This window comes from Ostrea edulis, chromosome 4 (genome assembly GCF_947568905.1).
Source record: "Ostrea edulis chromosome 4, xbOstEdul1.1, whole genome shotgun sequence".
In the NCBI taxonomy this organism is placed as follows: Eukaryota; Metazoa; Mollusca; class Bivalvia; order Ostreida; family Ostreidae; genus Ostrea; species Ostrea edulis.
Genome location: NC_079167.1, coordinates 56,520,496 through 56,533,956, shown reverse-complemented (window position 1 = coordinate 56,533,956; position 13,461 = coordinate 56,520,496). Strand labels below are relative to the sequence as shown.

The window sequence follows — 13,461 nt, the reverse complement described above, 5'->3', positions numbered from 1 at the left end:
CCTCTTTCTAAATATCCATGTAGATTTAATTTAGTATCAACAGCACTAAAGAAGATGTTTATTCAACTGTTTTACAATTAAACATATAAAGTTTGGCCCCATCCTGGAATCAGAACCTCCACCCTCGGAATAATGAAATTTTCAATTTTGGTAGAGGCCTTCCTGTTCTACATGAAAATTAATGCATTCAGCTTTTTCTTATACAAGTGCAGTTGTAGTCCGAAAAATTAAAAAAAAAAAAAACTGGTCAGTTTTTGATAGTTTTACCTCTGCCCCTAGGCCCATGCAGGAATCTTGAAATTTAAATTTTAAGTCCCCCTTGTTCCAAAGATACCTCATACCAAATTTGAAAAGAATTGGATGGGTAGTCATCAAGAAGTTAAAAATGTTCAATTGTAAATGGAAGATAAAGAACACCAACCATGCAAATAGGTCACCCTGAAGTACTTCAGGTGACCTAATGGTAATTAAGATAGAATAAAGTGCCACCGCTGAACCTCCTACTGGTTAGACAGAGATGGACGTCTGGAAACATCCAGAAGTGGGCTCAGGTGCCTAAAGAGTAAGCATCCTCTGTTGACCCGTCACACCTTTGATCAGATAAATGGAATAATCTGTAGTCAAAATCAGCATGTAAAGAACATCAACCTACCCATTGGTATGAAACAATTCATAGCATATATTCAACCTAATGATAGGTTGTATGTATACTGGCAGTTACCAGCAAAATGGAATCATTTACATTCGTGATAATTAAGAGTTAACAGATTTCATTGACATTGTTTCTGTTGAAACAAATATAAATTGTGCATTTAATGCATTAATGAAGAATTTTAAAATACATATATTGTCATAATACCCGACTTCCTTTCAAAACAGAAATGGAAAATAAATATTAGTAATATTTCCATTTACATGTCCTTTAATTGCATAACTGAAAAGCTCAGTGGCATACATCACAGGTCCAAGTCTAACGGGGGCTATAATTTTTTATCTAGCTACTTTCTAACTAAACTGCATTATTTCTACCATTTGAAATAAGGTAAATTTGAAAGTTTTCAATTTCAAACAATTATTATAAATATCCTTCACTTTCCATCCATATAAGTTTTCTGAAATTGTTATTCATCCATAAGGTTTGAAAAAAAAATTGGATAGGCATTAATCGTTTTAATTTAAGTTCCTGAAAAACAACATGATTCAAAAGTATTTGAATGAAATGATTTTCAAGGCCAGGTATCTAAAAATAATTAAATTACAATGCATTGAAAATTCACATGGAAATCCATGATTGGTCACCATCACGTCATCTAATCCAGGTGAACTTGTAGAGCTCTCCATAGATTATCTATGATTAACATCGAAGTTCTAAGCTGGTAAGTTTATCAGATTTTTAACCTAACAAAAAATACACAAAGACCTCAAAATAAATAAACTTTAAGGCCTTTATACCTGTTAAAAATATTTTTTATTGAATATCAATATGATATACATGTATAATAATGTCGACAAGTTTCAGTCTTTTCATTGAATAATGTCATCTTTCTGCTGCTTCATCGTCTTTTTCTTCATCAATATCATCCACATAAAGATCTTCAGATTCAAACTTCAACTCCTCCAACTGTTCATTGATGGCACTTATTACATCCTTTATGCTTTACACAAAATACAAAGTTATAGCATAAATCATACACATATACACGGTGATTCATAATATATGTCCCATTTCAATTCTTCATAGGAGATTTGTTAATCAATCGGTAATAAGATGCTATAAAAATCTATCAAAAGAGCACATTCAGTACATTTTCATAATAAAACTTTGGGAAAATATTATAATAATTATAATAAACATGATAAATATCTGTGACATATGCAATGATGTCACATTCCCCCCTTTGGGGGGGGGGGGGGGGGGGGGGGAGCAAGGGGGGATTAAACAATGGATGTAACAAAAAAAAGCAGAAATTGTGCAGTTATTCTTTGAATACAAATCGCAGATAGTTGTTTGATTGAATGCTATTGAGTGAGAAAACACTATCTGGAATACAAGCAGCATTTAAAAAAAATGATCACCTCCTAGGTGAAAATGTTTAGGGAGAGAGGATCCACAGCAAAATAGTGGACCAAAAGTTGTGAGAAAACAGAAAATTGTGAGGGAAGTTGACAAAATGATAACCAAAACTCGATCTGCAATCATCAATCAGAACTAGATATAGAGAATACAAGCATTCCATAACTTTAAAGGCTACTGAGGTTTACAGCATTAAAAATATCCATTATGCAGCATCTGGAGGAATCTGATATAAAACCCAGGTTGAAATTTTCCAGATGAATATCTTCTTTTTTTTTTTGGCCAGGAAATGATGTGCTAGAAGATATGTGATTTTTAGATGAGGCAAAATTTTTATTTAGGATCTGTTACACCAACTGATCAACAGCATACGCCTTAACATTACATCTCCCCTTCTAAAACAATTGAATCTTAACACAGGTCATTACTGCTGAACTTATAAATACTACATACACCAACGACAGGTTCCCAAATGTAATCAAGATGTGCCTACTGAGATCCTAGGGTGCCAGATCCAACATTGGGTATACAACCATGTGACCAAAGATCCAGTCCAATCCAGTTAGTAATCAACCCTTCATACCTGACCATTAGTTACACTATTGTGCCTCCACTGGAGAATGATTCTGGGACCTATGGCACTAGAGGTCTACCCAACAAACTTCAGGAGCAACACATTACCCAGTTCTATTAAGTCCCATTTAGAGACAGAAACTTCCCCCTAACTCTTCCAAAGGGCCAGCACTTGCAGGGTAAAGCTCTGTAGGCAATAACTTTCACCCATCAGAAAGAATCCAGGTCACAATTTAATGAATAAATGTCTGTTGAAGATCAAACCAGGGACCTCTGGCATGACAGTCCAGTGCATTGCCTCTGCCATTTGAAATAAAGGGTTATCTCACTAGCTGAAGCTAGAAGGAATGTAAAACATTTAACACTACAATACCGATACCTTTGTTTTAAATCTATCTCTTCTTCTTTGAAACTAGAATCTTCAGGGTTGTCTGTAGCATTTTGCCGTGCCAGTTGTAACTTAACAGTCTAAAAATACATATTATAGTAATTATACATATAATATAGAAAGTGCAACAAAACATGATATACAGTACAGCATGATTTTAGCAAGTTTTCTTTGAGGAATTGCTATTTCTATATTCAACAAATACCCCAGTAAGATAGCATTCCTGCAGATGTTAACAAATCTTTGCAATACATTTGTATACATAGATTAGAGATCAGAAATTTTTTCAAGTGTTGTTCGTTGCTAACTGAACAAGAAGGATATGTAACTTGGAAGAAGGACTAGTAATTGACATTTTGAAATAATAGGACCCTTAGGAAGCTAGGATGGTTGGGAAAACACGAAGCCATGGAAACTGAATGCATCATAATTTCTGTACATATGACAAACTGGTTATGCAAAATTGACCTCCATGTTTCCTTTTCTTTTATAACCCTCATTATAATACAAACAATTCAGATATAATTTTTAATATCTATGTTTTGTAATTTATTAAGAAATTTGTTTTTACACATAATTGTTTAGAGGTCACTTGCATGTCTGTTTTTAATTGAGAAACAAAATATAATGCAACAACTTTACATGTAGGTTTATAGTTTATTACTGTCAAAACATTTGTAAATGTAAAATAATAAAATAATATTTTAAAACATTACCTTCTCAAGCTTCTCTTTTTCATTATTTTGAATTCCTGTCACAATTGATGCTATACTGGTCAAATTGTGATTGTCCTCTAACTGATTAGTAATTAATATGATATCTTGGGAGATTTTGGAAAACGTTTGAGTTATTTCGTGAACAAGTTGTTTGTACATAGGGAAGTTGTAATTGGGTGCTCCATTCAAGTATGCCTGAAATCCTCTGAAATCAAACAGCAAATTATTAAAATCTACATTGTAACGTTGTTACCCTCGGTATTAATAAGTTCAAGTAAATGTATCAATAATTTACAAAACTTCAGATTAAATCCATATTAATCACAGCTGAGTCTGACAGTATTCTAAAACAAACAATACGGGTCATCTCAAGTCTTGTAAATCAAAATTGAGTACAGATTTATCAAAAGATTAACTGTGTAACAGAATTGCTGGGGAAAGGAGAAAATGCAACAGATCAGACTGGGGGATTGGAACCCTGAATCTCTACTCAGGTGCCCTACCAACTGAGCTCTCTGGCCACTGGTAATCAAACCCGTCTGACCACCACATTCCTCCCTCAAATGTTTTCACACCTTGATTCAAGTTGAAAATGTCAACCCAGGATCTTTATTCCCTGGCAGGCATTTTCACTTGTCAGTTCCAGGGTCTGGTCTACAGCACCAAATGCAACAGGGAGGGAGAAAATGCAATGGACCAGATTGGGATTCAAACCCAGGCTTCCTGAATCTCTACCAGGCGCTCTACCGAGTCCTCTGGCCACTGGTAATCAAATATTCCTCCCTCCTTATAAAATGTCTTCACACCTTAAAGACGTCAACCCAGGATCTTTATTCCCTAGCAGGCATTATCAAGTGTCAGTTCCAGGGGCAGCAGGCTGGTCTACAATACCCTAAATCTCTACTCAGGTGCTCTACTATCTGACCTATCTGGCCCGCACACACGAGTACACTCACAAGGAGAGTGTAGTTTGCGCTGACAAAATTAATTCGCATTTTGTAGCATGAGTCAGCTGGGTTCAATCGCCAGTGGCCAAATGGCTCAGTTGGTAGAGAACCTGATTGGAGATTCAGGGGGCCCAGGTTTGAATCCCAGTCTGGTCCGTTGCATTTCTCCCTTCCTGTTACATTTGGTGCCGTTAACCATACCTCTGGACTTGGATTTGAAAGTCTTGTCAGGGGCAAAAAGAATCTGGGTTGTATGTCTTCCAGGGCAAAGGCAATTTAAGGAGGGGGAATGTAGCAGTCAGACGGGATCGATCGAAGGTGTCCAGATACCTTAGTTGGTAGAGTACCTGACTAGAGATTCAGGGGGTTCGGGTTCAAATCCAGGCCAGGTGTGGTCCTGCATGTAAGTTGTATTTTGAATTTCTCCCTTCCGCCGGTTACAATCTAATAGTTTGATTACATAAAATAGACATAAAGGAAATGTGAAGAAATACAAACTCTTCAAATAATCCATATGTCTCCACCCTCTCTCCCTGAAGAGAATGAAATCTCTTTAATAATTCTTTAGCGGGCAGGCCCTCAAAGCCTTTGTTTTCTTCTGCCATGTTACTTTCACTTTCACTGAGCAGCGTTTCATAAACGCTTTATTTTCAAGCGTGCGTGAAAATGAAAACAAACATGTCTACAGATCAGTCTTCATATAAAGAACTAAAAGAACAGTTTGTCAGTGGGCATCAAGGGTCATCAGCTGTAGAAATAACGTTGATTTATTTGGGCATAGTATGTTGCGTTCTTCTACACGAGGCTTGCAATTTTAAACCCAGAAATCAATGGTAAACCATTAAGTTGACTAAAAGAATTTGAAATGTATTTTGTTTTGATTGTTATAAAATCTTTAAAGTCATGAGTATATTGTCATGATATAACGTTGATTACCTGTGTAAGATGGGCATACTTTATCAAGTTTTGATGATAGTGTTCTTGACTGCTTTTCAGGTACCACATGATCATTGACTTCCTGGTTCTTGTCTTCCCTGGCCTCCTCTCCGTTACAATCCTCAGTGAATCCAAGATTGTAGTCATTGTGTTTCTCTTGTGTGTGGCAGCTTTTTTATTTATTACTAATACTTCAAAGGAAAGCAAGACATATTACCAGTCAACTGTTCCTTTCCTTAGACAAACTTTCAACAAGAGACTGGATTTTGTCAGTAATTTTAGAGCATATGCCTTAATTTGCACATCCATATGTATTCTAGCTGTAGACTTCAAAGTTTTTCCTAGAAGATTTTGCAAATCGGAAACTTTTGGAACAGGGTTGATGGACACTGGTGTAGGTCTTTTTATAGTAGGAAATGGAATTGTTTCACCAGAATCACGAAACAGCGTAAGAAGTACAAATCTTAAAAGGTAGAATGGTTTTTATTTGTACTTGTATGTTTACTGTATACAGGGTTACTTTTGCCCCATGTTTTCTTTATTTTTTGGGTTTTTTATTATTATAATTTATTTATATATTTTTTTTTTTTTGCCCTTCTACGCTTGCAAACAGATTTGTCCTGTTTTAAATTTCCCCACACTAAAGTCGTTTAAATAGAGAGATATAGCGCTTTCTCATTAAAATAAAATTTACTGAGTCTTAAATTCACCCGCTGACTATGAGAATGGAAGGGATGAAAATAAAACGGGGAGAATATTTCCGTATACACAGTAAATATATATCTACACTATTGACTTACCGAAGTAACTTTTTTGACTTGTCTAAAATGCATCAGCTCACAAAACATCCAAATATTCTCAGTAAGCAGATAAAATACTGTAGATAAGACCTTTTTAGATAGTGCAAAGTGTCAAACTTGATTTTGTGCAAATAAGTACATATATTTGTTAAATAGAGAATTTTTTTGAGCAGCTTAAAGTTGTATCAGATTTTCTGTATAATGAGATTTCAAAGGCTATTGAAAACTCTGAACTATAGTGGAAGTTCAGGCGTGCATATTTAATTTTTTGCAGTTCTATTTTATCATCTTTTCCTCTCATTGTCCTTGGATTGGGTCGTGTGCTTTCAACAAAAGGTGTCAACTACCAAGAACATGTGACAGAGTATGGAGTGCATTGGAACTTCTTCTTTACATTATCTGCTGTTAAGGTAATCCAGTAGTTACATAAATGAAAATTAATATTCTTTTAGGTTGTAGAGGACAGGAAGATACGTGGTCTTGGATCATATCGTATCATCTTATTAGATAAAAATTCGCTATAACGCATCAAAGATGTGTATGGCCAAGTTGCAGTTTGGAAAATTATGCACGCTTGCATTCACGAAGTAAAAACATGCACATATTTAATATAGTTTATAAGTATGAAGCTTTGAATGGCTGCAATAGGTATTTAGTGTGATAATGACCTTGACCTTTGGCCTTTGGATTTCAAAAGCAACATCATCAGGATTTGAAGTCTGATAAACATGCACCAGGAAGTACATGTATAAAAGTTAGAGGCAAGCTCAAATCTACAGTATATAGTGAACAATTAGACCTTTTGACCTCAAAATAAATAGGAACCTTCTTCTTTTGGATGTGATCAAAATATGCAAGTCTGACAAAGACGCACGAAGTAGTATGAAAGTTAGAGACCGGACAAGCTCAAATCTATGGCATTTAGTGACAAAGTGACCTTGAACTTTGACCTTTTGACCTCAAAATAAATAGGAACCTTCCTCTTTTGGATGTGATCATGTTATGTAAGTCTCACAAAGATACACCAAAAAGTATGAAAGTTAGAGACCGGACAAGTTAATTGTGGACGCCAATTCAAACGCCGAGATTTGCTACGCAACTCGGCTAAAAATAGTATGCTTTGGGTATAGTTCTATTATTATTGGTACATGTATATCTAGGTATGCTTCTACCACATATTGATCTGACCAGTCACATGGTTCTACTACTTACTGGTTCTAATGTAGTCATTTCTTAAACCCACTACATTCCACTCTCTTAGTGAAATCTCTACAGGTTGGCCTACCAGGAATGCAAATCATTTACTAAATGCATCAAATGTCTGCTTAATCTATTATCAAAAATAGCACAAGTACATTTAATTGTTGAGGATAATTTCTTTTGCAGGTAGGCTCAAGTCTACTGTTGAATCTTCTTGGAAACAGAAATCTCACAGGACCTGGCATACTTTTGATCGTGGTTTATCAACTGTTTCTCACCAAATTTGGTCTGACTGAGTACTTGGATCTGGGAGCTGATGGTCAAGGTGGCAGACATGGATGGTTTGATTCCAACAGAGAGGGGATTGTGTCTTGTGTGGGCTACCTGTCATTGTACTTTTTTGCAGTGGAACTAGGAAAACATATATTTAACAAAGAGAGGTATACAATATTCATACTGGGTATGTTATATTTATTGTCAACCATCTAATAATTATATATAAATATATATATAAGGCACATTGGAGAAATTTCAAGGGGAGGGGATATACACTTTGACAATTTTTCAGATTTTCTCAATTTCTTTATTTTGTAATTTCCTGAAAAGAGTTAAGTGTGTGTATCTGCCTTCACTATTACTAAACACCCATTTGTGTTGGTAAACATCAGTGAGATATCAAAAGTAAATTATGTCAGGTAATTTTGGCATGGGAAATATTTTGATTTTTCCCCAGAAAGGAGTTTGAAATGTTTTTGCTTTTCAGTGTATATTTTGTCAAATTTTCACACTTCTTCAATAATGATTATGAATATGAATGGAGATTTTCATGCTTTTATATTTTGCAAATTTTTGTCAACTACCAAAAAAGCCAACATTTTCAACAAGCCAAAATTACCTGAAATCCTTTGTGTAGTCTTAGTTATGAATTTAGATATTTTCAAATAAGTTGACAAAATGAGCCATAAATAGAGATAGATTTACAATGTTAACGTTTTACTAGTAATGATGCAAGGTTCATTACATCTATGGACAGATAGAGTTGTTATGTCTCTTGCAAATACCAGTTCTTCAAGGCTTAATAAGGCTTGTAAAACCTAGAAATCATTTTCAGGAAGACAGTAGAGGACTGGGTGCCATTTGCTGGAGTTCTATTTGTTCTTCAAGCTCTACTCTGGGTTCTGATGGTTTGGTCTGAGGTTCATGTCCAGGAAGTTTCCAGGCGCTTCGCTAACTTTGCCTACGTTGTTTGGATCGTAAGTCAAGATCAATGTCAGAATTTGTTTCTGAATTGTACAACTACATGTACCATTATATAATGTGAATATATGATCAAAGTTTTGATTATACACTGATAATGCTGTAATTATTGGGTTGTTTTTTCAGATGGCCTTGTCAGTATTTGAGTTAACTTTGCTGCTAATTACAGAACTGTTTAGTTCTTTTCAATCATTCACGTTATCTAAAGACAAGGAGGAGGGAGGTATGTATAGGGTCTCGCCCAAAACTGACCAACTTGTTGTAAGTCTCAAAACCTAGCTTTGTCAAAATCTTAATCCATGCATTTTTATATGCCCGTATTTAGACAGGATATATTAATGGTACAGCGATGTCCGTCTGTCTGTCTGTTCATGGTTTTTTGTTTCTATTTTCATTTCCCCATCACATATCAAGCTAAAACTTGCTATGTAGCTCTATATCATGTTGATAACCCAGTAATATATTGCTGACTTTTCTGTATTCATATGTTACAAAAAACTTCTGGCATTTTTGTCATGTTTGCAAATCAATGTCGCAAAACAAATGTCTTATCAGAAAAACACCTTATATAACCTTCTCACAGGCGTATTATGTACTGTTTATGGTACTATTGTTGTGTAATCATACTAGCAAATACACATCCAAACATACCAGTGACTAATCTTGACAAAATTCATTTGACAAGATATTTGTATACAGGTATCTTAAATTAAGTATAGGCCTACATGTGTTGATTTTATAATCATGATAATAACAGAGCCTTTATGGTAAGAATTCCATATTCCATTTTTGTTTGGTTTTTTTTTTTTTTTGCTTGCTATAAAGACACTAAACACATATCAAATCTAGAACTAAATTTTTAAACACACAATTACTCATTATGAATACATTTCACATCAATCACAATTTCACTTTGACACACAACAGAATTAGGCATATTAATGATATCTTTTTATATGCCGTCTTTTGATGGGATGCATTATGGTACAGCAATGTTTGTACATCCATCCATTCTGGGTTTTCTGTCAAATATCAAGATGATGCTGTGTAGCTTCTTTGTGGGTTACTTTAGCTAATGCCGCAATTTTCATTCCTTTTGACCTATTTTGCAGAAGTTTTACCACTTTATTTCAAATTTAATGTTATACGGAGGGTATGTGGTTTGTCTGAACTCCTTCCACAGTTTTCAAGCGAGGACCTTCTTATGTTACAGAGTTTTGGTACAGATATTGAAGATGTGCATGTGGCAAGGATTTTGATTTTCGGCAATTTTTAAGAGTATGACACGTTTGTTGTTGAAGTAAGTTTTGAGGAAATATTACATACATGATTTTTCCTCGTAACTCCTCCCACAATTTTCAAGTGACGTCCTTCTTATTTGTACAGAGTGTTTGTATGGGTATTGAAGATGTGCCTGTGGGAAGAATTTATATGTTCTTCAATTTCTGAGAAAATGCGGGTTGTTGATCTTGGTCCGTTTTGAAGAGAGTACAAACTGAGTACCGGTGCATGGTTTGTTCATTTGCCTCCTCTCACAGTTTTTTAGCTAAGGTCTCTGTAAACAACTTGAAAATGTGCAGAGTGCATTTAAAGATTTTAATTACCAATAATTTTCTTTGATGTTTGAAAAAATTGCAGGTTGTTGAACTTGCTCAGTTTTGGGGAAATATTGTTTGTTTATCTACCTCCTGTCATAGTTTTAAGCTAAGACCCTTTATTCATACAATGTAAAGAAAGTATGTCACAGCTTGATGATGGCCGATACTACCTGAAGTAAAGTTCTAAATATTCTATATATTAAAACTTGTGACGGGCATATTATGTATACTGTTTCTGGTACTCTTGAATATCATGACACTAAGTGTGTTTGAGACTACTGTTCCTCACATGAGTACAAACTCCTGCCGATCCTGAATGCCAAGTAACCATCACACCGAATACCTATCACGAGAAGGGGTTCCAGCTGCAGGAACTCACACCACCTCTGTAGGTAGTGTGAGCAAAGAGCAAACTTGTGTATTCACTTCATTGTTTTTGATATATGAAAAAGCCATGAAATAATCATTCTGATTTTTATTGCAATAATGTGTAATTAAATATTCCACCACTCAAAAAGTTTGAAATATTTTTTGAGCTGGGACACATTCTTATGACTAAATGCTCTTGTAACCAGTGTAGTTGTCGGGGCTTTACATTTGCAGAGATTTACCGAGATTGGGTTAGAATTTCTGAGGAGACATGAAATATCATTAGATCCTGTATATCATTCCAGTAGTCGGTTTTCTTTTTATTCATATTTTCTTTTTATCTTATTTCATTTTTTAAAAAAAGTTTTGAAATGAGGTATATAAAGAGTGTATGGACGTTAATCCAAGCTTTTACTCTTGATTGATCGATTTATTTCATTGGCAACCAAATAGTTGGAAGTACATGTACAGGGTATACTCAGAATACACTAATCAAAGTTAAAACAAATACATGAAAACATTAATTACAGTGGAACCCCGTTATTACGTTCCCCCTTTAATACGTTAGTCCGCATATTACGTTGAAATTTCAAAGCACAAAACCATTTCTTAACAAACCTATATAAAATAGACCTCGTTATTACGTTGCCCTAAGATGCCGGGACTCGGTATTACGTTGTAAAAATTCCGACAAAAACGTAATAAACCCCTAATTATTCAATAATGATTCTCGAAATAATAAGTCATTCACACCTTGACTGTCTGAGGCAGTCACCACGTAAATTTCCTGGTCTGTTTGGGGATTAGAGACGCTTGACTGATCACGCTTCGATAGATCTAGCGACATCAATACAGGTGAATACCCTGTATAGAAGCCAGTGATAAACAATTAAATAATGTTTATTTAGACATTGTACTCTATGAAATTTACTTCATTTTTCATATTTTGATAATCGAAGAAATAATTTCTCAACCACCTGAGTGTTCAGCATAGTGTGATTACCTTCGCTATTAAAACTCTATTTATGGACAGCTTTGGTACCGAACATGAAAAACAAGATTTATCGTAGCATTGTTAAAATCGCTTGGGTAACTGCTTGGACATAGGTGACGAAAGGTGGTCAATTAAAAAATTGTCCGTTGTTTGGACAAGCAGCTTGGGTGTTCGTAAATCTCGTCCATACATACACCAATCAAACTGTCCTGTGTTATCGGCCGATTCTCGCACAGCATTTACCTCAGTGAATATTCTAAAATCCCTTGATGCGTACGTGATTTTAGTGCCATCATTTAACGTTGTAAATGAAATCTTCGTGCATCATTATATTTTTTTTTATGTGGATTGCGCTTAAATTGTTCTCCGTGTTTATCGTTGGTGAGAAGTGTGTAAGTGTTGGGTATCGTGTGCGTTTTGTGTCTATAGTTTTGTTGTTTTGGGGTGGGATTTTTTTTTTTATTGTGTTGTGTATTGTGTAATTAGAGAACTTAATGAAACGATGTTTTGTTATTTTTTTAATACGAATGTTGAATACGAACCGGAACGAGTTATTGATAGAAATTTACATGAACGCATTGTTTTAAAGTTGAACAAAATGGCGATCCAAACGAATGCAGAAAAAACAACGTTTATCAAAACATCCTATGTATCCTACACCAGAAATAAAGAAAAGGGATAAGAACATGAAGAATTACGGACATTAAAGATAAGATGTAAATAAAACAAAGTATAATAGTCTTTTAAACAAAGAAACAGTAAAGATATATTCACACACCCCTTCACGGAGTAACAACGGACGATATACAATTTCCAAATGATATTTTTAATGGATTTCACTGGGAACGTTTATTACGTTGCCCCCGGTATTACGTTATTTTATCGTGACAAAATGGAAAAACGTAATAACGGGGTTCCACTGTACTTCAAGTGTTCAATGGTTTTTTTTCATTTCAGATGACATGTGCCTGTTGTCAGCCGTGAATTATAATGGAATATTGTGTTTTCTGTTGGCAAATGTCTTCACTGGACTAGTCAATATGACTGTAGAAACTCTACAATCTTCACCATCAAAAAGCATGGCAATACTCATCATCTACATGGGAAGTTTGAGTTTTGTAACAACAATACTGTACAAATGGAAAATGAGATTAAAATTCTGGTAACATTGGTCAGTTGCTTGTTGTTTTCTGCATCCATTCTTCTGGTGATCCACCCTACCCATTTCATACACAAAACAAAACTATTGATAAATATTTCCTGTTGTCAATTCCCAATGTCATTTTTCACCTTTGTTGAACTCTTTAGTTACATGGGTTTACTAGATTTTATGTATTTGATCCAGGATACCTATGCAATTTAAGAATTCAGTAAAACGGAAGAGTGCTACTAGGTATTGTAAGGTTTTAACATTAATTTTTGTGAGTAGTACACCAGTTGCCCTAACCATATGCCCCTTAGCTGTAACTAAACAAACTAAAACATTATGATTTATAACCCACAAATTTTAATGATCAGAATTTTTTGTCTTATTTGTTGAATAAAATTAAAAGAACTGTGTAGATCAATTGTTTTAATCACGAACACTGCATTTCTATTTAAAGGACTG

General features: G+C 34.8%; 2 protein-coding genes across 3 annotated transcripts; one reads left to right on the top strand and one right to left on the bottom strand.

Annotated features, from left to right (window-relative positions):
• Positions 1-1,445: 1,445 nt before the first annotated feature.
• On the bottom strand, positions 1,446-5,329 carry LOC125668262 (required for excision 1-B domain-containing protein-like). 2 transcript variants are annotated; one of them, XM_048902137.2, is made up of 4 exons: positions 5,197-5,329; positions 3,752-3,956; positions 3,027-3,115; positions 1,446-1,655 (listed from the first exon to the last, which is right to left on the bottom strand). In XM_048902137.2, exons 1-4 carry the CDS (start codon positions 5,301-5,303, stop codon positions 1,538-1,540), a joined length of 519 nt encoding a protein of 172 aa, XP_048758094.1. In that variant the 5' UTR covers positions 5,304-5,329; the 3' UTR covers positions 1,446-1,537. The 2 variants fall into 2 exon arrangements, with proteins under 2 accessions (XP_048758094.1, XP_056019049.1); XM_056163074.1 differs by having other exon boundaries at positions 1,446-3,115; positions 5,197-5,327.
• Positions 5,330-5,339: 10 nt separating this feature from the next.
• On the top strand, positions 5,340-13,023 carry LOC125668260 (phosphatidylinositol-glycan biosynthesis class W protein-like). The gene is made up of 7 exons (XM_048902134.2): positions 5,340-5,531; positions 5,695-6,105; positions 6,709-6,844; positions 7,821-8,074; positions 8,746-8,887; positions 9,018-9,114; positions 12,810-13,023. The coding sequence occupies exons 1-7, from the start codon at positions 5,365-5,367 to the stop codon at positions 13,016-13,018; spliced, it is 1,416 nt and encodes a 471-aa protein (XP_048758091.2). The 5' UTR covers positions 5,340-5,364; the 3' UTR covers positions 13,019-13,023.
• The last annotated feature ends 438 nt before the right edge of the window (positions 13,024-13,461 follow it).

What these genes read in the sequence shown, in the direction of transcription:
- LOC125668262 (XM_056163074.1), bottom strand. Translation starts at nt 5,303, where the DNA reads ATGGCAGAAGAAAACAAAGGCTTTGAGGGCCTGCCCGCTAAAGAATTA. An exon ending in ACATATGGATTATTTGAAGA is followed by an intron (nt 3,957 to 5,196) that starts GTTTGTATTTCT and finishes GTTTGATTTCAG; the next exon opens with AGGATTTCAGGCATACTTGA. An exon ending in AAAAAGAGAAGCTTGAGAAG is followed by an intron (nt 3,116 to 3,751) that starts GTAATGTTTTAA and finishes ATGTATTTTTAG; the next exon opens with ACTGTTAAGTTACAACTGGC.
- LOC125668260 (XM_048902134.2), top strand. Translation starts at nt 5,365, where the DNA reads ATGAAAACAAACATGTCTACAGATCAGTCTTCATATAAAGAACTAAAA. An exon ending in TTTAAACCCAGAAATCAATG is followed by an intron (nt 5,532 to 5,694) that starts GTAAACCATTAA and finishes ACTGCTTTTCAG; the next exon opens with GTACCACATGATCATTGACT. An exon ending in TTGCCTACGTTGTTTGGATC is followed by an intron (nt 8,888 to 9,017) that starts GTAAGTCAAGAT and finishes TTGTTTTTTCAG; the next exon opens with ATGGCCTTGTCAGTATTTGA.